Below are 23061 nucleotides of genomic sequence, written 5' to 3'. Positions count from 1 at the left end.
TCTGACTTACGACCTGCTCGACTTACGACCACTCGACTTACGACCGTGTTTTTTATGCCAAATTTCTGGGAAACAAACAACTATTTGTGTTGTACACAGTGTTTATCCTAAACCTTACAGTATAAAATACAGTACTAACAACATAAAAAGTAAAGTAAAACATGAAATACCAAAATAAAACAATAAAATAAAGTCATTACAAAAATGTTTTGTTGATATTCAGTAGTAAAGTTCGACTTACGACCATTTCGACTTATGACCGGTTTCTCGGAACCGAACTCGGCCGTAAGTCGGATGGTAGGTGTATATAATAAAAAAAGTGATCTGTGCTAACATTAAATATTTTTGTTCTAAAGTTTTTATCAGTAATGACATCCTATGTATAGTATATCAACATTTTACCAATACTGTGCCTCATTCTCATTAGTCAAGTATATATTCTGTATGTTCCAGTAGTATATGATTATGACTGATTTACTTCTCAACTTATTAGTGTTTTTTTAAATATTTCATCACTAAACTTATTGCAGTGTTTAGTTTTATATAATCTACACAATGAGATCTTGCATCATTTGCCCTAACATATAGTATGTAATAACCTGAGCTGTATCTTGACTAAAACTTAACAAATGCCACAGTTTATAGTTTTAAAGACAAACTGAAACGTGCCAACATTATGGCCAAACTGAAATGTGCCTACATTATTTTTATGAGACCCAGGCTCTACAATGACTGGCCTCAGCTTAATAACCTGAGAAGAACATTTTAATATAAACAAAATGAATGGCACAACTTACCAATCTATTGCAAACTGAAATAACTTTTTTGTCTACTGATTAAAGTCCAGTATAACACAAAATGAGCATTACACAACTAACCTGTGATCTGTGTGCAGATAGTTTTACCCTGGTTGATACATGAGGTGCAAATACATCAAGATCAAATGGATCAACTCTCTGCTCTAGTTCCAAAACCATGGCTGTTAGACGAGCGCCCATCTCCTGGTGGTGAATACAAACTTTTGTTTATACTGTATATGTTACTACAGAACTCAGAAACTTATACTACTATACCAGTAAGGGTTGCCCATTAAATGTGGGAAATGGCCAATGTGTTAAAAAAATAATTTAAACACTTGAAAAATGTCTTGCCTTATTATCACGAGGTAAAAGAATTGTCTGTACGAATTTCAAGTCAAAAATGAACTGGAGTGCCAAGGTTTGAGTCATCTGTCCTGGATCAAGCAGTGAGCTTTCATATGCAGAAGTTACAGCTTCACAAGCACTTGAGGCCAATTCACTCTGGGCATTTCTGAAATAATAAGATTAAACCTCAAAGTTAACATATAATGCATATCACTGAATATTTTGATAAAATATGCATGATTAAAACAATAAACAAACAAAAATTACACTAATAAAATATAATTATCTCATTAGACTGTTTCACATCTTTAAATAACTATTTGGAGTGAAAGACTCATGTGGGTTATTCAGTGCAAGTAGTGCTGGATGCTCCAGCCTCAGACTGCCTATCATGTGCCAGTCATGTTACCTTCAGCCAAGCTGTAGTAGGGAACAATCATAAACTAGCATGAAGATTAAAAAAAAAGAGGAAGGGTGAGATAAGTTAGGAACCAACTAATCTGATCTCTATTCTCCTCACTCAGATCAGGGATATCCCAAAACCATCTAATCATTCAGTCAAGAAAACAGGCCAAAAATTATCTTAAACTTGGATACTTAACATGTGGTCAAAACATTTTGTTTATGAAAGCATTTGGGAAAAGTTGTTAACCAACTTTAAGTACTTGGGGTGGGAAGTATTACCTGCACTATGGAGGAGAGGTGGGGATATTGCAGTTTGGCGGTCATCTGAAGTATGATGTCTGAATCCTTCTGGCAAGACAGCTACTGAATGAGTGATGGTAAATGTTTTTTTTTTATTTTTTTTTTTTGGGGGGGGGAATCACCCTACCTCAGTGAGAGACTATCAGTACATTAAATGAATGTAAAACAAAGGCCTGTAATTGTTTTACATGATGATGGGATTGTTGGTGTCTTTTTTCTGTCTCTTCTATTTTCTTTCTCCTTCTTGTTCTTGTTTATTTCCTCTTATCTCCATGGGGAAGTAGAACAGAATTCCTCCTCTGTAAGCCATGTGTGTCATAAGAGGCGACTAAAATGCCGGGAGCAAAGGGCTAGTAACCCTTTTTCCTGTACATATTACTAAATTTAAAAGGAGAAACTTTTTGCTTTTCCTTTTGGGCCACCCTGTCTCGGTGGGATGTGGCCTGTTTGTTGAAAGAAGAAGAATACCATTATCCTCCAGTTAATGTTAGTTGTAGGTGCCTATATATATTACCTGGTAATGGTGTGAGCTGCCACAGAGTTGACTGAAGAACAAAGTCTACCCAGTGCCTGTGTGAGAGCTGGGGTTGGATGTGCTGGCACATGGATTGAAGACTTCACAACAATGCCCCCTTCACCTTCCTCTTCAATGTCTACCATCTCCCATGACTTTAATTAAAACAATTTCTGTATACAACAGCTTGCTATAATCAAATTATTTCATACAATTTAATCATATTAAACTTATTTGAACATCAGTACGCACAATATTAAACAGAGGAAGGTGCAGCTCACGAAAAAAAAACATACTGGAAAAGCTTTGATTGAAGCAGCCACTCCTCCTGATGAAAGCTCTGATGTGAGGTACATCTTTAACTCTGTGTGAAGGGCGGAAGTTAACGATTTCAGAAAACGGCCAAACAGACGGCTGCCAGTTTCTTGGAGTTCCAAACGAACCTTTGTCCAAGATTCGGATTCTATTTTCGATCCCAATGAGACACGCTGCAAATGTAAAAAAATCAATACCATGTAAGGTCTTTCTTGATTGTAAGGAAATATGAATCTGCCATACCTTGCATTCAAATAGAGTATCACATTACTTGAATGAAGGAAGGAAGGAAGGAAGATGAGACATTTACAAAGCCCTTTAACTATAAGGTCGTTAAGCACTTTTGGCAAAAAAAGTTATATACAACTACACACACACTAAGACTCAAGCTAAAACTATTGTATCATACAAAACTACATTCACACTAAGAAGCACACGTCAAAAAATAATACCATTAAACTAGTATGAGCAATGAAATTTTATTTTGATAATGATAAACACAGAACTTAAGGAAAGGAGCAATAAACTTCTGTGACAATCCAATATGCCCCAAGCTTAGTGAAGGAGCACAGGAAAGAGGAGAACCTAGATTAAAAATTTAGCAAAATTTTCAAATAAGTGTGACTAGTAGAGATAACTACGGAGGCTTCACTCAAGTAATGTGCCTTAATGCTGGAACTGGACCTTCTCTACCCTCCTTGGATTGAACCTGACTTCCTCCCTTTTCCCATAGCGCTATATAATTTGTACGGCTTTAGTGCTTCTCCACCTAGTATCAAAACAATAATAATAGCAATACAGAGAGGCTATCTTGTATGGCAGCTAGCAAAAAAATAACAGACAAAAAAAAAAAAGATAAAAAACATCAGGTAAATTAGCAGTATATTATCTCTTCTTGGCTAACCATGACACCTCATTAGCATAAATCTTATAAAAAAAAATAGATCTGTAATGAGAGCTTATATTTCCAACCTTACCCTTGCTACATCTGGATTTACCAGATTTGATGCTGATGCACAAATTTGCATCTGGGAGCAAATGTTAGGAAGAGCTTGACATGTGCGACCCACCACTGCAGTAATGGTTAAGGGTATCGATGGAGCAATACCAGACGCATCATCATCCCAGCCTTCCATGATCTGAGAAGTTGGAGATGAGATGTGATGTGGAGCTAGTTCCTCTAGCTCCTTCACTAGCCTGCAAAAAACACAAAGACCCATGGAATATAAAGATGTTATGCATTTTCTTTTGGATTATAACTCAATTTTAATTTTATTCACAAAACAAATTCCCATTTTGTACCTAGTTCTAGGTTTAACCCTTTCAGGGCCCGTCCTGTAGATCTACGGCTTTACGTTCAGGGTCCAAACCGTAGATCTACGTCATGAGCTCAGCTCACTCTGATAAACTGTGAGTGGTACATTTGGGCCTAGATATGAGAGAATACATCTATGTGGTATGTGTGCACCACATAAAACAGATCCTGCAGCACACTGTGTATAATGAGAGAAAAAAAACTGAAATCATGATTTTTCGATTAAAACAGTGACTTTGCAGTGTTTTTTCGTATGTTTTTTATAGTTGCATTTGCGATTTCTTGGTCTCATTTGATAGAATGGAAGACATATTACAGAAATAGAGATGATTTTGATTGGTTTTAGCACTGGAAATGGCTTGAAACTGAGCTCAAAGTAGCGGAAATGTTAAATTTTTGCCGATATTCAAGAGTAAACAAACGACCTCACACATCTAATACACACCAGCTGGTGGGTCTAATACACATTCACAAATATGGTGATGATATTTATACACTTATTACAGTATTGCATAACAGTAAATCTTCTATTTTTTGATGTGAATAAAAATTCATTATGTGAATAAAAAATCAAAATGGAATTTATTTGTAAAGCCTCAAAACGTAACTAATGAACAGAGAAAATGTTAGTTTAGTTCCAGGAATACCTATATTGTTTATTCTGGACCCCATTTTGAAATTGGAATATTTTGAACTTTGTGTTAAATTGGCCAAATTAACAATTTCTGATCACTTTATTTTGTAGTTGAAACAGTTGACTTGGCAATTTCTTGTGCTCAATCGATAGAATAGAAGTAATACTAGTGAAATAGCTAAGAATTTGGTTGACTGGAATAATGTAATTGGCCTAAACTGGGAGTCAAAGTCGGCAAAATCGCAGATTCGTAAATATCGCTGACACATCAAAATTCGCGAGAGCATAATTTTGTCAATTTTCCATCAAATTTCGTACTTTTTGTTTTATTACCTTCACAAAAAGATTCTCTACCATTTCATAAGAAAAAGTAACAAATTTTTTTTTTTAAATTCTTGGACACTGGGGCACCACTTCAGATTTGGGCCTTGGACCCTGAAGGGGTTAATGCAGTTCTATCTTCCATTCCACTATTTCTTTTCCCAATCACATTTCATTTACAAATATCACAGTACAGTGGACCCCCAGTTAACGATATTTTTTCACTCAAGAAGTATGTTCAGGTGCCAGTACTGACAGAATTTGTTCCCATAAGGAATATTGTGAAGTAGATTAGTCCATTTCAGACCCCTAAACATACACGTACAAACGCACTTACATAAATACACTTACATAATTGGTCGCATTCGGAGGTGATCGTTATGCAGGGGTCCACTGTATTAGCACAGTATTCCAAGAGAATATTTTGTATAAACCAAAACCAAAGCTATAATTAAGTGTTTGACTTATTGCTTTGATACCAAATACAATTGCAGTTAAAAATAACATCAGACAAACACTTTTTTACAATATGTACACTAAACATTATTTAGAAAAGAAGTAGCTAGGTAAGTGCTTAAGTGAACACTATTAATTAATTAAAACTTACTGTATAAAAGTTGAGCAACTGGCATCTTGAAGAAAGCTAAGCAGGGTCCTGTAATCTTCCAAGGCACTATTTTTTTCATGCTCTGATGGGCTATTTTTGTCATTAACACTAAGATAGTCTCCTTTCTCAGATTCTGTGGGATAAATTTATTCAAATACATAAAAACCCTGAAAGAGGAAAAAAAAAATTACAAAATAGCAAGCCTATGTGACTGTTATATCTAATAAAGAATTCTTTCTTCTTTCAACACACCGGCCATATCCCACCAAGGAGGGGTGGCCCAAAAGGAAAAACGAAAGGTTCTTCTTTTACATTTAGTAATATATACAGGAGAAGAGGTTACTAGCCCCTTGCCCCTGACATTTTAGTCGCCTCTTACAACACACATGGCTTACGAAGGAAGAATTCTGTTCCACTTCCCCATGGAAATAAGAGGAAATAAACAAGAATAAGAACTAGAAAGAAACTAGAAGAAAACCCAGAGGGGTGTGTATATATGTGCTTGTACATGTATATGTAGTGTGACCTAAGTGTAAGTAGAAGTAGCAAGACATACCTGAAATCTTGCATGTTTATGAGACAGAAAAAAGAACACCAGCAATCCTACCATCATGTAAAACAATTACAGGCTTTCGTTTTACACTCACTTGGCAGGACGGTAGTACCTCCCTGGGCGGTTGCAGTTAATAAAGAATTATTGTAATAAAATCCGACAAACAATCTTTTTCATACATAAACATTAAGAAGCTTACCATAACTGAAGTGTGCAACATCCTGAAGTAAAGCTGTCAACCTAGAGTTAAGTGCTCGACATACAGTCTGTAATCGACTCGTGTAGCCTCTTGTTTTGTAGTATAGGCCTAGTGGAAAAAGATTAATACATCAAACACTTCTTGTATCTTCCTTAAAATGTTCTTCATGCCCTGAATTCCAGAGTAAGCAGGCTTCAATGAATGCTTTCTTGTTTATTTCTACATATGGTGAGTTCAAATTTCTATAGCATCACTGCATTTTTTTAAAGGAAAATTTATTTACTCCATTTACCCAAGTTTGTTCTTAAATCTACTGCTATGGTTCTCTCAAAGACTTGAGGCTGAATACCTGCTTAGTACATTTAACAACGCCTACTTGGTAACCCATGTCTAGTTCTTAGGATTAGTCTGCCCAAAATGCACCACATACTAGTGGCTTTCTCTTGTGCCTATCAATATTTTATCATATGTAAATTACATTACCTGCATACTGCAGAAAAGATATAAATAATTTGAGATGATTTGATTAAATTGCTCCTACTGTATTACAACTCTTTTCTTGGCTCCAGTTACTCTTGAAGGGAGTGTGGATGACCCTGGAGTCTTACCTCCTGACTGAGCAACAGAGCGAGCAGCAGATGAGGTCCATCCAATTCGCTCAGGTAAATCCCCAGCTGATTCACTCCAAACAAAGTTGCTGATGTCTCCTTCTTCTATGCATATTCTGAAATTTTACAATTTGAACTTCAATCCTGTATTTATTACTCAAAACTTTACACTATTCAAAAAAAAAAAAGAGATGAGTAAATTTGTGGATTCTCCAATTTGAACAAATGAAGAGAGATTTATAATGTACAATCTGAGTACTGAAAATTTTCTGGAAATCGTCACGAATCAGTCACCAGAAATGTTTCAGGGATACGGATAATTACTAATGATTTTTACATTGCATGGTGTAAAAAAATTTACTTCCAAGAAACATTATCTATTAAACTAATGTTTTTGGCATATATATTTATCCTAGTTACTGGAAGTGTGAATGGTGAGAGCTAGCAACACTTACAAAGAAATTTCAAAATTCACTATGAGAAACAGAGTTACAATACTTAAAGAAAATCTAAAATATACTGAATGCCCTACTTGGGATCTGCAGCGATATCTTTTGTCAGTCTGGCCACCATTTGAACAATGGCCTCTTTTGATACTGTCAGTTGAGATGTAACAACCTGCCGTGCCCTTTCTGTCACCTGGCCTCGAACAACAGAGTCCCATGGGTCGAAGCTGGCCCCATACAGAGCACTAGTGATCTGAAATTATTATTTTTTTTTTATTATCACACCGGCCGATTCCCACCAAGGCAGGGTGGCCCGAAAAAGAAAAACTTTCACCATCATTCACTCCATCACTGTCTTGCCAGAAGGGTGCTTTACACTACAGTTTTTAAACTGCAACATTAACACCCCTCCTTCAGAGTGCAGGCACTGTACTTCCCATCTCCAGGACTCAAGTCCGGCCTGCCGGTTTCCCTGAATCCCTTCATAAATGTTACTTTGCTCACACTCCAACAGCACGTCAAGTATTAAAAACCATTTGTCTCCATTCACTCCTATCAAACACGCTCACGCATGCCTGCTGGAAGTCCAAGCCCCTCGCACACAAAACCTCCTTTACCCCCTCCCTCCAACCCTTCCTAGGCCGACCCCTACCCTGCCTTCCTTCCACTACAGACTGATACACTCTTGAAGTCATTCTGTTTCGCTCCATTCTCTCTACATGTCCGAACCACCTCAACAACCCTTCCTCAGCCCTCTGGACAACAGTTTTGGTAATCCCGCACCTCCTCCTAACTTCCAAACTACGAATTCTCTGCATTATATTCACACCACACATTGCCCTCAGACATGACATCTCCACTGCCTCCAGCCTTCTCCTCGCTGCAACATTCATCACCCACGCTTCACACCCATATAAGAGCGTTGGTAAAACTATACTCTCATACATTCCCCTCTTTGCCTCCAAGGACAAAGTTCTTTGTCTCCACAGACTCCTAAGTGCACCACTCACTCTTTTTCCCTCATCAATTCTATGATTCACCTCATCTTTCATAGACCCATCCGCTGACACGTCCACTCCCAAATATCTGAATACGTTCACCTCCTCCATACTCTCTCCCTCCAATCTGATATTCAATCTTTCATCACCTAATCTTTTTGTTATCCTCATAACCTTACTCTTTCCTGTATTCACCTTTAATTTTCTTCTTTTGCACACCCTACCAAATTCATCCACCAATCTCTGCAACTTCTCTTCTGAAATTATTGACTACTTATAATACAGTATTTTATAGCAACAAAAATTATATATTCTTTATACTGCATACACTTCGATGAACAATATGCACAACAAGACAACTTGTATCTTGTAACACATGAAATAACTAATTAAAACAGTTGATGTTTTGAAGGACAAAAAAAAAATGTACCCCAATATATTCTGAAGAAAATTTAATCAGGCTGTACTACTGCTCCTCCATAGGCAAGGTGAGCAAAATATGGTTTCAAGTCAAGCATTCTGAGAAGCTTGGTTTAGGTCTTCTCCAAATGAAAGATAAGCATGAATGAAACCCTTAAAATGCCAAGAAAATTACAGATTACCACAGCATGTCTTCCTCACCTTGTTCCAATGTTCTCTATCTAGTCTGGTTCGGCAGATTTCCCACACACTGGACCTGATCATTGCCAGTGCCTTGATACTAGTGGTAAATGCTGGAAACAGTCACAATAGTGAAAAAATATACCATGAAATCAATTAAAGTACTGTAACAACTGTGGCAATAAATTGATGTTCATCCATAATTCAAATTAGGATAAGAAAAACAATTGAACAAGTGCAAATTGAAAAAACATTAATAGAACTGCATATGCGGAATGTAGCAATTCTATTTTTTGTCAGTATCCGTTAAATATATATACTATTCCCTACTCAACCTTTGTGTAGGGTAGCACATGGATTATTCTAGATACACTTCTTTTAATGGGTCTATGAAAGATGAGGTGAATCATAGAATTGATGAGGGGAAAAGGGTGAGTGGTGCACTTAGGAGTCTCTGGAGACAAAGAACTTTGTCCTTGGAGGCAAAGAGGGGAATGTATGAGAGTATAGTTTTACCAACGCTCTTATATGGGTGTGAAGCATGGGTGATGAATGTTGCAGCGAGGAGAAGGCTGGAGGCAGTGGAGATGTCATGTCTGAGAGCAATGTGTGGTGTGAATATAATGCAGAGAATTCGTAGTTTGGAAGTTAGGAGGAGGTGCGGGATTACCAAAACTGTTGTCCAGAGGGCTGAGGAAGGGTTGTTGAGGTGGTTCGGACATGTGGAGAGAATGGAGCGAAACAGAATAACTTCAAGAGTGTATCAGTCTGTAGTGGAAGGAAGGCGGGGTAGGGGTCGGCCTAGGAAAAGTTGGAGGGAGGGGGTAAAGGAGGTTTTGTGTGCGAGGGGCTTGGACTTCCAGCAGGCATGCGTGAGCGTGTTTGATAGGAGTGAATGGAGACAAATGGTTTTTAATACTTGACGTGCTGTTGGAGTGTGAGCAAAGTAACATTTATGAAGGGGTTCAGGGAAACCGGCAGGCCGGACTTGAGTCCTGGAGATGGGAAGTACAGTGCCTGCACTCTGAAGGAGGGGTGTTAATGTTGCAGTTTAAAAACTGTAGTGTAAAGCACCCTTCTGGCAAGACAGTGATGGAGTGAATGATGGTGAAAGTTTTTCTTTTTCGGGCCACCCTGCCTTGGTGGGAATCGGCCAGTGTGATAATAAAAATAATAATAATAACTTCTTTTAACTCTCCAGTTATTTCCCACTACAATAGAGTAACTCAACAAAGAAGAAAGCACCCTGACTATCACTCATTCAATCACCATCTTGCCAAAAAGGAACCAATATTAGAGTTAAAATAATCCTCCAAACTGCAATGGCCTCGCCCCTATTTCAGGCACTGTACTTACCACCTCCAGGACTCAAGTCCAGTTAACTGGTTTTCCTGAATCTCTTCATAAATGTTACTTTGCTCATGCTCCAACAGCATGTCAAATCATAAAAACCACTTGTCTCCACTCAATCCTATCTAAAACACTCACAGAAGTCTGTTGGATGTCCAAGCCCCCTTGTCATGACCTGTACTCAATCTAGCCCACCTTTCTCCTTTAATTCATAAACTTTCACTTCTCTCTCTTTCCTACTGATGACATTCTCCCTGTATCCCAACCACCTCTTACTTTCACTGTAGCTACCACTAAATAATGATCTATCTCTTGCCCCTCTAAAAACCTTAACATCCAGAAGCCTACCCATCAACCTTTTATATACTAATACATAGTCCAAGAAACTGCTATCATGCCCTTTATTGTATATCACATACTTATTTATCCTCTTAAATTATGTGTTATCCATTACCAAATGTTTGTATACTTAGTTCAATTAGAGGTCCCTATTATTTATCCCTGGAACTCCAAACTTACCTACTATGCCTTCTACAACAGTTTCTCCCACTTTATCATTTAGGTTCCATACAACAATTATTTTCTTACTTGGTTCAAAACTCCCAAAATCCCTCTCTCTCCCTCTTTCCTGTACCCTCCTCTTTTCCCTAGGTGTGTAAACACTTATTATTACCCACTTTTCACATCATAAAACTTACAAAGCAGTGTTGCCAAATTTTTTGAAGCCTCATCTAGCACCTTATTCAACCAGATGACGACCTGCTGTTTAACCAACTCATTTCCAAGAGGCTTTGCGCTGCCTTGAACACTGGGCCTGGGGAGAGAATTCATGTGTTGTTTATCATTACACACTCAAGAACGACCAAATTTTAGGGCTTCCAATTATTTTATTCAGTTTCTTAATATTATAAGAGGGATATAAACAGTAACATTTTCAATAATCTAAGAGGGATATTAATATAATAAAATTACTTCATACATGCAAGAAAAATATTAATTAGAGATGATTGAATGTTTTAAAATAATCATAAATATATAAACAGGAGAATGGTGAAATAATAAATTACAGGTGAGTGGACATATAAAATGTATGAGACATATACACCTACCATCCGACTTACGACCTGCTCGACTTACGACCGTGTTTTTTATGCCAAATTTCTGGGAAATAAACAACTATTTGTGTTGTACACAGTGTTTATCCTAAACCTTACAGTATAAAACACAGTACTAACAACATAAAAAGTAAAGTAAAACATGAAATACCAAAATAAAACCATAAAATAAAGTCATTACAAAAATGTTTTGTTGATATTCAGTAGTAAAGTTCGACTTACGGCTATTTCGACTTACGACCAGTTTCTCGGAACCGAACTCGGTCGTAAGTCGGATGGTAGGTGTACATATAAATATTTATTATGAGGATAACAGATCAATAAACATTACCTAAAATTTCTGGTAGATTGTGGAAGAAAAGATAAAGTGAGTGAGGATTCCTGCAAGAGAGAGATTGGGGAGCTTCCTTCACCCTCACCTTGCACTATCTCTTGCAACCGTTTCTCAAGCAGACTTTTTCCTTCGACTCCTGTTACACCAAGAAAGCTCATTGTCAATGTATCTACAATCTTTGAACACAATGAACAGTGTCCACATTTAAATAATGAAAAAAAAAATGATCTCAACAGCTGTCTTCTACCAAGACAGAGTGACCAAAAAAACAGGAAATTGCATTCACCATCATTCTTTCAATTACTGTCAAGCAGGAAATGTGTTAACATCACAATTCAGATTGCCATCCAACTGCAAAATCTCTACCTCTTCTTCAGAGTGCAGGCCCTACCTTTCCCACCTCCAGGGTTTAGGCTCAGTTACCTGGTTTCCCCTGAATCCTTTCATCAATGTTACCTCACTCACACTCAACAGCACATCAATAAAAAATCACTTGTCTCCATTCACTTTTTCCTAACATGCCTACATAAACCTGCTGGATGTTCAATTCTTTAATACTGTACTTAAAGAATGTATAGCACAAATGTTTAGATGCCTCTCTTATCTACTGTATTTATCCTTTACTGTGAATGATATAATTGCTAAACTATGTACAGCAAATAAAACCTATATCAGGATATAGAGTAGCCATTATCTAATTTACAGAAATAAAGTCAAGAGATTTAAAGAACTTAGTCATCCAAGGAAATACCACCAGAGGCAACCTCCTCCTCCTCCAGGTGGTGAGTCTTTTGGCCTCACACAATGCATTCCTGAAATGTCCTGTCATGCAAATTCATGCCATAACTCTTGAAGACACTCCTTAAGTCCCTTTAATTCATCCTTAGAACTTAAATTTGATATTTTAAATATTTTTGTATTGTCTTGATTTTCTCATTGAAATCTGATTCCGATTAAAGCATACAACAACTGGAAGGCAAATTTTTTGTCAAATATACAAGTATGTTGTGAACAAAGCCATGATACTAATATTGTGAATGCTTAGTTAAGACAGATGCTAACATAAATAAGCACCTGGCATTCAAATCTCTCCAGGCAGAAACAGTTCCCTATCATTAGTTTTACAAGTCTTTGGCAACTATCACAAGGCAGATCACAACAGTGACTATTTCAAGACCTCTACACAGGTCAACAACTCGCCAATCTGCAGCAAATTCACCAACATCCACATTACTGTTACATTATTTACACCACTCCACCCTAAGATCTATCATAATTACAAAAAGATGGGTAAATGAAACACATCTAAAACATTTAGGAGTCTTTATTGCCAAGATGTTTTACCTATGTAGCAGGCTTCTTCAATCAAATACAGAGGTGATTAATATACCAAAACAATTGAGAAAGTGTATATTTTGGGATGTTCAGTCCCCTAGCCTTGATAGAAGTAGAAAAGTCATCTTGGGGGTATTCAGCCCCCCATCCCAGCTGCAAATTGTTCAGATCCATAGCTTCAATCAATCTGATTAACCACAATGACCAAAGCTATGGAAATGATCACCTTCTGTCTAGGCTGAGATGACTACTTCAAGACAACTCGAGATAACTTGTCCACTTCTACCAAGGGTGAGGGATTAAACATCTCAAAATCATACATCTTCAACAGTCTTCAATACATTCATTACCTCTATTTTTGACTGAAATCTACACGTCTTATTTATCTACTTGTCAGTATAGTACACCATTAACCCTTTGACTGTTTCAGGCCCCTTTCTGAAACTGTCATTCTATGTCGCTAAATTTTTGAAAAAAAAAAAATTATTTTTTCTTATGAAATGATAGAGAATCTTTTCCCGATGGTAATGACACCAAAAGTTCGAAATTTGGTAGAAAACTCATGGAATTATGCTCCCGCGAAGTTAGCGGTCTCGACAACATATGCGTATCGGCGATTTCGCCGACTCTGAGCCCTATTTTCAGCCAATTCTGTTGTTCCAGTTGACCAAACTCATAGCTATTTCTTTAGAACTCCATTTTATCTATCAGCTGAGTACAAGAAACCTCCCATTTACCAATTTGGACTACCCAATATTGTGGTCAGAAATTGGCAATTTGGCCAATTTCACGCAAACTAAAAAAGATGCCAATTTCAAAATAGGGTCCAGAATAAACAAGGTAGACATTCTTGGCACTAAAATAACATATCCTCTGTTCATTAGTCACATCTCTAGGCCCCTCTTATATTATTACTGCTTTCTATTTTGATTTTTTATTCATACAAAAAAATACAAAATTTACTGTTAAGCAGACTACTGCATTATTGTAAAAATGATATAAATAATATCAGTGCACTAGTGAAAGAATATCAGACTCCCCAGTTGACGTGTATGGGACGTGTGGTGTGATTTGTTTACTCCTGAACATTGGTAAAAATCGAACATTTCCGCTACTTTGAGCTCAGTTTCAAGGTCGTTTTCCTCGTCAAAGTAATGAAAATCATCTCTATTTCTGTAATATGTTTTCCATTTTATCACCTAAGACCATGAAAACGCAAATACATCGATAAATACTATACGAAAATACACCTCAAAGTCGGCGTTTTAATCCAAAAAAACAATCAGTTTTTTTTCTCATTACACACTGTGTGCTGCAGGATTTTTTTTATGTGGTGCACACTGACCACACAGACCCATTCTCTCACATGTGGGCCTACCAGCTTTCTTCCGCTTGATTTGAAGCCGCTAGAATTATTGAGTATACATGTTTACCTGAAGTTTACCTGGAGAGAGTTTCGGGGGTCAACGCCCCCGCGGCCCGGTCTGTGACCAGGCCTCCTGGTGGATCAGCGCCTGATCAACCAGGCTGTTGCTGCTGGCTGCACGCAAACCAACGTACGAGCCACAGCCCGGCTGATCAGGAACTGACTTTAGGTGCTTGTCCAGTGCCAGCTTGAAGACTGCCAGGGGTCTGTTGGTAATCCCCCTTATGTGTGCTGGGAGGCAGTTGAACAGTCTCGGGCCCCTGACACTTATTGTATGGTCTCTTAACGTGCTAGTGACACCCCTGCTTTTCATTGGGGGGATGGTGCATCGTCTGCCAAGTCTTTTGCTTTCGTAGTGAGTGATTTTCGTGTGCAAGTTCGGTACTAGTCCCTCTAGGATTTTCCAGGTGTATATAATCATGTATCTCTCCCTCCTGCGTTCCAGGGAATACAGGTTTAGAAACCTCAAGCGCTCCCAGTAATTGAGGTGTTTTATCTCCGTTATGCGCGCCGTGAAAGTTCTCTGTACATTTTCTAGGTCGGCAATTTCACCTGCCTTGAAAGGTGCTGTTAGAGTGCAGCAATATTCCAGCCTAGATAGAACAAGTGACCTGAAGAGTGTCATCATGGGCTTGGCCTCCCTAGTTTTGAAGGTTCTCATTATCCATCCTGTCATTTTTCTAGCAGATGCGATTGATACAATGTTATGGTCCTTGAAGGTGAGATCCTCCGACATAATCACTCCCAGGTCTTTGACGTTGGTGTTTCGCTCTATTTTGTGGCCAGAATTTGTTTTGTACTCTGATGAAGATTTAATTTCCTCATGTTTACCATATCTGAGTAATTGAAATTTCTCATCGTTGAACTTCATATTGTTTTCTGCAGCCCACTGAAAGATTTGGTTGATGTCCGCCTGGAGCCTTGCAGTGTCTGCAATGGAAGACACTGTCATGCAGATTCGGGTGTCATCTGCAAAGGAAGACACGGTGCTGTGGCTGACATCCTTGTCTATGTCGGATATGAGGATGAGGAACAAGATGGGAGCTAGTACTGTGCCTTGTGGAACAGAGCTTTTCACCGTAGCTGCCTCGGACTTTACTCTGTTGACGACTACTCTCTGTGTTCTGTTAGTGAGGAAATTATAGATCCATCGACCGACTTTTCCTGTTATTCCTTTAGCGCGCATTTTGTGCGCTATTACGCCATGGTCACACTTGTCGAAGGCTTTTGCAAAGTCTGTATATATTACATCTGCATTCTTTTTGTCTTCTAGTGCATTTAGGACCTTGTCGTAGTGATCCAGTAGTTGAGACAGACAGGAGCGACCTGTTCTAAACCCATGTTGCCCTGGGTTGTGTAACTGATGGGTTTCTAGATGGGTGGTGATCTTGCTTCTTAGGACCCTTTCAAAGATTTTTATGATATGGGATGTTAGTGCTATTGGTCTGTAGTTCTTTGCTGTTGCTTTACTGCCCCCTTTGTGGAGTGGGGCTATGTCTGTTGTTTTTAGTAACTGAGGGACGACCCCCGTGTCCATGCTCCCTCTCCATAGGATGGAAAAGGCTCGTGATAGGGGCTTCTTGCAGTTCTTGATGAACACAGAGTTCCATGAGTCTGGCCCTGGGGCAGAGTGCATGGGCATGTCATTTATCGCCTGTTCGAAGTCATTTGGCGTCAGGATAACATCGGATAGGCTTGTGTTAATCAAATTTTGTGGCTCTCTCATAAAAAATTCATTTTGATCTTCGACTCTCAGTCTGGTTAGCGGCTTGCTAAAAACTGAGTCATATTGGGACTTGAGTAGCTCACTCATTTCCTTGCTGTCATCTGTGTAGGACCCATCTTGTTTAAGTAGGGGCCCAATACTGGACGTTGTTCTCGATTTTGATTTGGCATAGGAGAAGAAATACTTTGGGTTTCTTTCGATTTCATTTATGGCTTTTAGTTCTTCCCGCGATTCCTGACTCCTAAAGGATTCTTTTAGCTTAAGTTCGATGCTTGCTATTTCTCTGACCAGTGTCTCCCTGCGCATTTCAGATATATTGACCTCTTTTAGCCGCTCTGTTATTCTTTTCCGTCGCCTGTAAAGGGAGCGCCTGTCTCTTTCTATTTTACATCTACTCCTCCTTTTTCTTAGAGGAATAAGCCTTGTGCATACATCGAGTGCCACCGAGTTAATCTGTTCTAGGCATAAGTTTGGGTCTGTGTTGCTTAGTATATCTTCCCAGCTTATATCGGTTAGGACTTGGTTTACTTGGTCCCACTTTATGTTTTTGTTATTGAAGTTGAATTTGGTGAATGCTCCCTCGTGACTAGTCTCATTTTGTCGGTCTGGGGCTCCACGCATACATGTCTGAACCTCAATTATGTTGTGATCTGAGTATATTGTTTTTGATATGGTGACATTTCTTATCAGATCATCATTGTTAGTGAAGATGAGGTCTAGTGTATTCTCCAGTCTAGTAGGCTCTATTATTTGCTGGTTTAAATTGAATTTTGTGCAGAGATTTAAAAGCTCGTGTGAGTGTGACTTTTCATCAGAGCTGCCTCCTGGTGTTATTACTGCAACAATATTATTTGCTATATTCCTCCATTTTAGGTGCCTTAAGTTGAAATCCCCCAGGAGCAAGATGTTGGGTGCAGGAGCTGGAAGATTTTCCAGACAGTGGTCAATTTTTAACAGCTGTTCCTGGAATTGCTGGGATGTTGCATCCGGAGGCTTGTAGACTACCACAATGACTAGGTTTTGGTTCTCGACCTTTACTGCTAAAACTTCCACTACGTCATTTGAGGCATTAAGCAGTTCTGTGCAAACAAGTGACTCTGCAATGTACAGGCCAACCCCCCCCTTCTGCCTGTTCACTCTGTCACATCTGTATAGGTTGTAACCTGGGATCCATATTTCGTTGTCCAAGTGATCCTTTATGTGGGTCTCAGTGAAAGCCGCGAACATTGCCTTTGCCTCTGCAAGCAGTCCACGGATGAAAGGTATTTTGTTGTTTGTTGCTGGCTTTAGACCCTGTATATTTGCAAAGAAGAATGTTATCGGACTGGTGGTATTGTTGGTACTGGGGGGGGATTTTTTTTCCGGCATTAGTATCTGTATCTGTTGGTTTGGAGTGGAGGCCATCGACTGTGGTTCCACTCCAGGAATGACTGGATTTGGTGTACGATTTCTGCCATTTCCTGCCAGTTTTTTTTCCTTCCTGGCACTAAAAAACCTCTCCCTCTTGAGTGGCTGTGGCTACCCAGGTTTTCCCATGGCCTGGATGTTTTGTATCTTTTTGTCCCCTTTAGATGGTATGCCTGGCAATTTAAGTTATAGCACAGTCTTTCCTGTACTGAAGAGGTACACATTTCAGGGTGAAAAAGCTTACAGGAAGGGAGTTTGCATTTTCCTGTTGTCATATGGGCATGACATTTTCTAGGGTGGTCATAGTTGCATGTCCCATCTGTTTTTCCAGATTTCCCATGCCAGCAGATACCAAGTGCATAGTATGTGCACAGGCTTGGTTTCCGTTTGCCTTGGGTTTCTGTGACTGTATTCCCTGTTGGTGCATGTTTCCCTGTCTTACTCCTATCCTCCCTAGCACCAACAATGGAGCTCCCACCAGTTGTTTTTGGTAATTTATCCTCACTATTGCTATTGGAGTCCTCTTGTTTGCTATTTCCTGCGGTATTTCTAGTTTGCAATATTGGTTTTATCTTATCTTTGACTACACTTGTTTCCCTACTATGGCTCCTGTCCTCTATGAGGTCATTTATATGTATTCCTTCCTGCGTATAATTCCCGACTACCTGGACAAAATCTCCAGCTTCACCATTACTGTCTCCCAGGACAGTATCTCCAGCTTCACCATTTCTGTCTCCCAGGACAGCACCTCCAGCTTCACCATTACTGTCTCCCAGGACAGCACTATCAGCCCCACATTTACTGACTACCAGGACATCACCTCCAGCCTTACAGTTTGTGACTACATGGCCAGTACATCTGAAACACTGTCTCGTAAGATGTATATGTATGACCAAAACAGTCAAAGGGTTAACATAATGATATGTATTAAAAATTTAAAATTTATTTACCCACATATCTATTAAGTTTTAAAGACTATTTAGCATTTTTCCCATATCTAGGATCCTAGCTGCTATCTTCCCATTGCTGTATCAGTTGAACTATTTAATTTTTTTTTTTTTTTTTTAATACTGTCACAGACCTGTCCATGGGGGGTGTTGACCCCTGAAACCCTCTCCAGGTATACATAGTACTTCACTTTCCAGAAACACAATCATTATGCCACCTAAATGTCTATTGTGAAGTAAAGTGAAATAAAATACTGTATTGTAAATTATTTTTTATTATTAACACACTGGCCGATTCCCACCAAGGCAGGGTGGCCTGAAAAAGAAAAACTTTCACCATCATTCACTCCATCACTGTCTTGCCAGAAGGGTGCTTTACACTACAGTTTTTAAACTGCAACATTTACACATTCAAACGATTTCAGGAAGAAGTGAAGTCAGTACATCTACACTTACCCACAAATACTGCATGAATAATATGAAGTGAAGATAAAAACAGAGTAGTAAATTGAGAAATTTGTGCTTTTGCTGTGGCTGATGGTCTAAGAGTAATTGATGCCATGAGAGCAGCATGTCGCAGGTGGAGGACACGAGAGAGAGCCTCAGCACAGCTACAGCACTCAACAAGCATCACTGACACCACAGCATCCAACACAGCCTGCAAAATAAAATGTACAGTTCATCATCACATTTTTGAGCTTATCTTAGCCAGGGAGCTTCCTCTTACAACTGAAATTCCAGAATAAAGAAATTCCAGAATAAACACAGATCAAAAGTACGTACATATATTTATGAAAAAAATAGGAAAAATTAATGGTAATGGAAACACTTATAATGCACAGTGTTTACATAGCTATGTTGAATATTTAAAACATCATTTGTAGCAGAAAAAATACTGGAAGAGCTGCTTCTCTTTCTTTCAACAAACCTGCCATATCCCACCAAGGCAGGGTGGTCCAAAGGGAAAAACGAAAGCTTCTCCTTTTAGATTTAGTAATATACTGTATATATAGAAGAGGTTACTAGCCCCTTGCTCCCAGCATTTTAGTCTCCTCTTATGACACGCATGAACTGGAAAAACTGTGGTAGGATAAATGCACTTCAGCTTTAAAATTTACATATTGTCAATGTCTTTTCCTGTATATCAGCCTCAAACGACTAATAGTTTTAATTTATTTCACATGTATCAATGATAGATCAGATGTGTAATTTTCCAAAAAGAAAACAGATATGTTATATACTGTATGCAAAACCTAGTAAGGTCAACACTTAAAACACTCAAAATACATATCAATCAATAAAGTACAATACACAGTATTGTGTGTTATATACAGTATGTTACATTGATTGTGTTATATTCTATCGTATAACATTTTAACCCAAAGTTTTTTAAACATACCTGAACATTATCAGCTTCATAGCTAATAAGATTTGAGCATCCACGAACAATTGTGCTACGGAAGTGTGTTATGCTGGCCCACTGACGCTCAATAATTGGAAACCAAGAAAACACCTAAAAATATATGAAAACAGTAGGTATTCTTAAACTTTTCTTACTGTGATTGTCACCATAATACTGACTGATGTTGCAGTAGTCAAGCATAGGCTTTGTTACAAGTACTTCTGGCAGTTCAGTATATGCATGGATGATTATCAAACTAAATGTAAATTATGTGCTCGGCCTCATGAGTAAAACAGGATAGAAACCAGACCAAATACACACTCACTGCATTATATTACTGCAATTAAACTCAGATTAGAAATACTCAACAGAGTATCAGTTGATTTTAAAAAAAATTCACTCATATAAGAAAGAACATTAATTACAGTATAAAAAAGGGTAATGATTCTATGCCTAAAAAATTGGAAGTGTTCTGAGTGTTTAATTGAATGAATCTTGATAAGTGATATGTTCAGTCAGATAAAGATGCATCACATACACACTTTTTGCTTCTTTATGTGACACTAATTACCAAAACTATAATTATATTGAAATTACATAAAAAGCTAGAAATGTAGATATAAAAAAGATGCAAAATTAGTATTTATTTTCTAATTACAAAGATAAATCTAATTATTACTAGAAAAAATCTAAATATACTAAAATTATTACAGCAAGTGTTAACATCAAAAGAGATGCTGCAACTTTTGTTAATTTACTGAAGAATAAAAAAAAAAATGACAGTACAGGGCTAAGTCATTAATCCTATGCTTCTATACATTCTTTCAAGCATCTCTGCTGTCCTTATAAATCATATAAATCAGGAAGAAATGATTAGGTTACAGACAGTATATATAGTTAGGAATGCATGGAGGTACAGTGATTAAACCAAGTTTATTATTTATGCATTTTAAAGCTGACAAGACATTTATAACTAACAAGTATTATTCACTAGGGAAGTCTGACCACTGATTGAGATGCAGGAGTAGAAGGACCCCCAAAACTAACACAAGGCTCCCATATCGTTCCTCAAATACCTTAGCAGCTTTGGGAGACAACTGGAGTGCAGTGTGAGTGTGATGAGCAAGCAGTAGTAGCTGTGTAGCAGGCAAATATTGACTGTGTTCAGTGAGGCCCCACAATGCTTCAGGTACTCTAACCAGCAGGTAAACCTGTACTGCTACAGAGTAATGAGAGTCTGGTGCTGGTGACCTGAAAGATTATCTTATGTAAATTTGATTCATGGCTAACACTCACCCTTTATCATACAATATAGCAAAATTCAAAATGCTCCATAACTGTTTCCTTCTTTGTACTGCTCTAATTTAATTTAGTGTTGTACTCTTAACATGGTATAAATTATTTATTTCTAATTATATTTACAATACTGTACTGTACAAAATTTAAATAGGGTAAACATATATAAAAACAACTGTGAAGTCTTGAAAACATATAATCAAGCAATTATTAATTTAAAAGAAACAGTGGAGATGGTTTGCTGAACTCTGATGCATATCTTGAGTGAGTAATAACACACCTATCTTTCCCATCACTTTGTTGGCTCTGTGTCTTGAAACCAATAAGACCCCGTTGCTGAAGGCTTTCACAGAGGCCTTCCATGGTCTTAATATTATTGCAGATAGCTTCAGCACTCTCCCGCATTTCAGCAATGGTGTCAGCAGCCTCAATTAAATCCCTATATCTCTCTCTAAAATAAAATATTAAATTTTTTTTGGCAAAGTAATATGTATTGTAAAAATATGTAATATACTTCAAAGCAAATTCAGTCAAAATATTAAATAAATACGGTATGTACTGAAAGTTGTAAAAATACTAAATGAAAGCTTTACTATAGCAATGAATACAAGAGCAACAGCACCAACCATTCCCACTCGCAAGCACCCTCACTTCCCTAATTAATGCATTAACCCTTAAACTACTGATGATGGGAAAAAGCATAACTCTGACCTTGTGTCTGGTTTAACCCTTTGACTGTTTCGGCTGGATATATACGTCTTATGACCCAGTGTTTCGGACATATATACACTCAATAATTCTAGCGGCTTCAAATCAAACAGGAGAAAGCTGGTAGGCCCACATGTGAGAGAATGGGTGTGTGTGGTCAGTGTGCACTGTATAAAAAAAATCCTGCAGCACACGGTGCATAATGAGAAAAAAAACTCCGACCATTTTTGGATTAAAACACCGACTATGAGGTGTAGTATTTTCGTATGGTATTTATGGTTGTATTCTCATTTTCTTGGTCTCATTTGATAGAATGGAAAACATATTACAGAAATAGAGACGATTTGATTAGTTTCACGATGAAAACGACTTTGAAATTGAGCTCAAAGTAGTGGAAATGTTCGATTTTTACCAATGTTCAAGAGTAAGCAAATCACACCGCATATCCAATACACGTCAACTGGAGAGAGTAATATTCTTTCACTAGTGCACTGATATTATTTATACCATTTTTACAATAATGCAGTAGTCTGCATAACAGTAAATCTTCTATTTTTTGTGAGAATAAAAAATCAAAATAGAAAGCAAGAGTAATATAAGAGGGGCCTGGAGACGTGACTAATGAACAGAGAATATGTTATTTTAGTGCCAAGAATGTCTGCATTGTTTATTGTGGACCCTATTTTGAAACTGGCATTTTTTTGAATTTGCGTGAAATTGGCCAAATTGCCAATTTATGACCACTTTATTGGGTAGTTGAAATCAGTAAATGGGCAGTTTCTTATACTCAATTGATAGAAAAAATGGAGTTCTAAAGAAGTAGCTATAAATTTGGTCGACTGGAACAATGGAATTGGCCAAAAATAGGGCTCAAATTCGGCGAAATCGCCGATGCGTATATATCACCAAGATCGCTTACTTCACGGGAGCGTAATTCCGTAAGTTTTCTATCAAATTTCATACTTTTGGTGCAATTACCATCGGAAAAAGATTCTTTATCATTTCATGAGATTTTTTTTTTTTTTTTTTTCAAAAAATTTTGCGACACTAGGAGA

The 23061-nt window shown here is 37.9% G+C and overlaps 1 protein-coding gene across 3 annotated transcripts in view; it reads right to left on the bottom strand.

Annotated features, from left to right (window-relative positions):
* The window catches only part of Cog1 (conserved oligomeric Golgi complex subunit 1), a 35704-nt gene that overhangs the window by 7497 nt on the left and 5146 nt on the right, over window positions 1-23061 (bottom strand). For all 3 annotated transcript variants that reach the window (XM_070095032.1, XM_070095031.1, XM_070095030.1), the window contains exons 3-18: window positions 21579-21749; window positions 21079-21253; window positions 20000-20113; window positions 19057-19258; window positions 11757-11895; window positions 11009-11124; window positions 8982-9073; window positions 7449-7615; window positions 6917-7032; window positions 6309-6416; window positions 5557-5689; window positions 3657-3876; window positions 2661-2852; window positions 2365-2519; window positions 1152-1311; window positions 879-1001 (exon numbers count right to left, since the gene is read on the bottom strand). In XM_070095032.1, coding sequence (XP_069951133.1) covers window positions 879-1001; window positions 1152-1311; window positions 2365-2519; window positions 2661-2852; window positions 3657-3876; window positions 5557-5689; window positions 6309-6416; window positions 6917-7032; window positions 7449-7615; window positions 8982-9073; window positions 11009-11124; window positions 11757-11895; window positions 19057-19258; window positions 20000-20113; window positions 21079-21253; window positions 21579-21749 — 2383 coding nt within the window. The remainder of the gene's footprint in view (window positions 1-878; window positions 1002-1151; window positions 1312-2364; window positions 2520-2660; window positions 2853-3656; window positions 3877-5556; window positions 5690-6308; window positions 6417-6916; window positions 7033-7448; window positions 7616-8981; window positions 9074-11008; window positions 11125-11756; window positions 11896-19056; window positions 19259-19999; window positions 20114-21078; window positions 21254-21578; window positions 21750-23061) is intronic.

The sequence above is a fragment of the Cherax quadricarinatus genome, chromosome 48 (genome assembly GCF_038502225.1).
Source record: "Cherax quadricarinatus isolate ZL_2023a chromosome 48, ASM3850222v1, whole genome shotgun sequence".
Taxonomy (NCBI): Eukaryota; Metazoa; Arthropoda; class Malacostraca; order Decapoda; family Parastacidae; genus Cherax; species Cherax quadricarinatus.
This window is presented reverse-complemented; position numbering and strand designations above follow the sequence as displayed.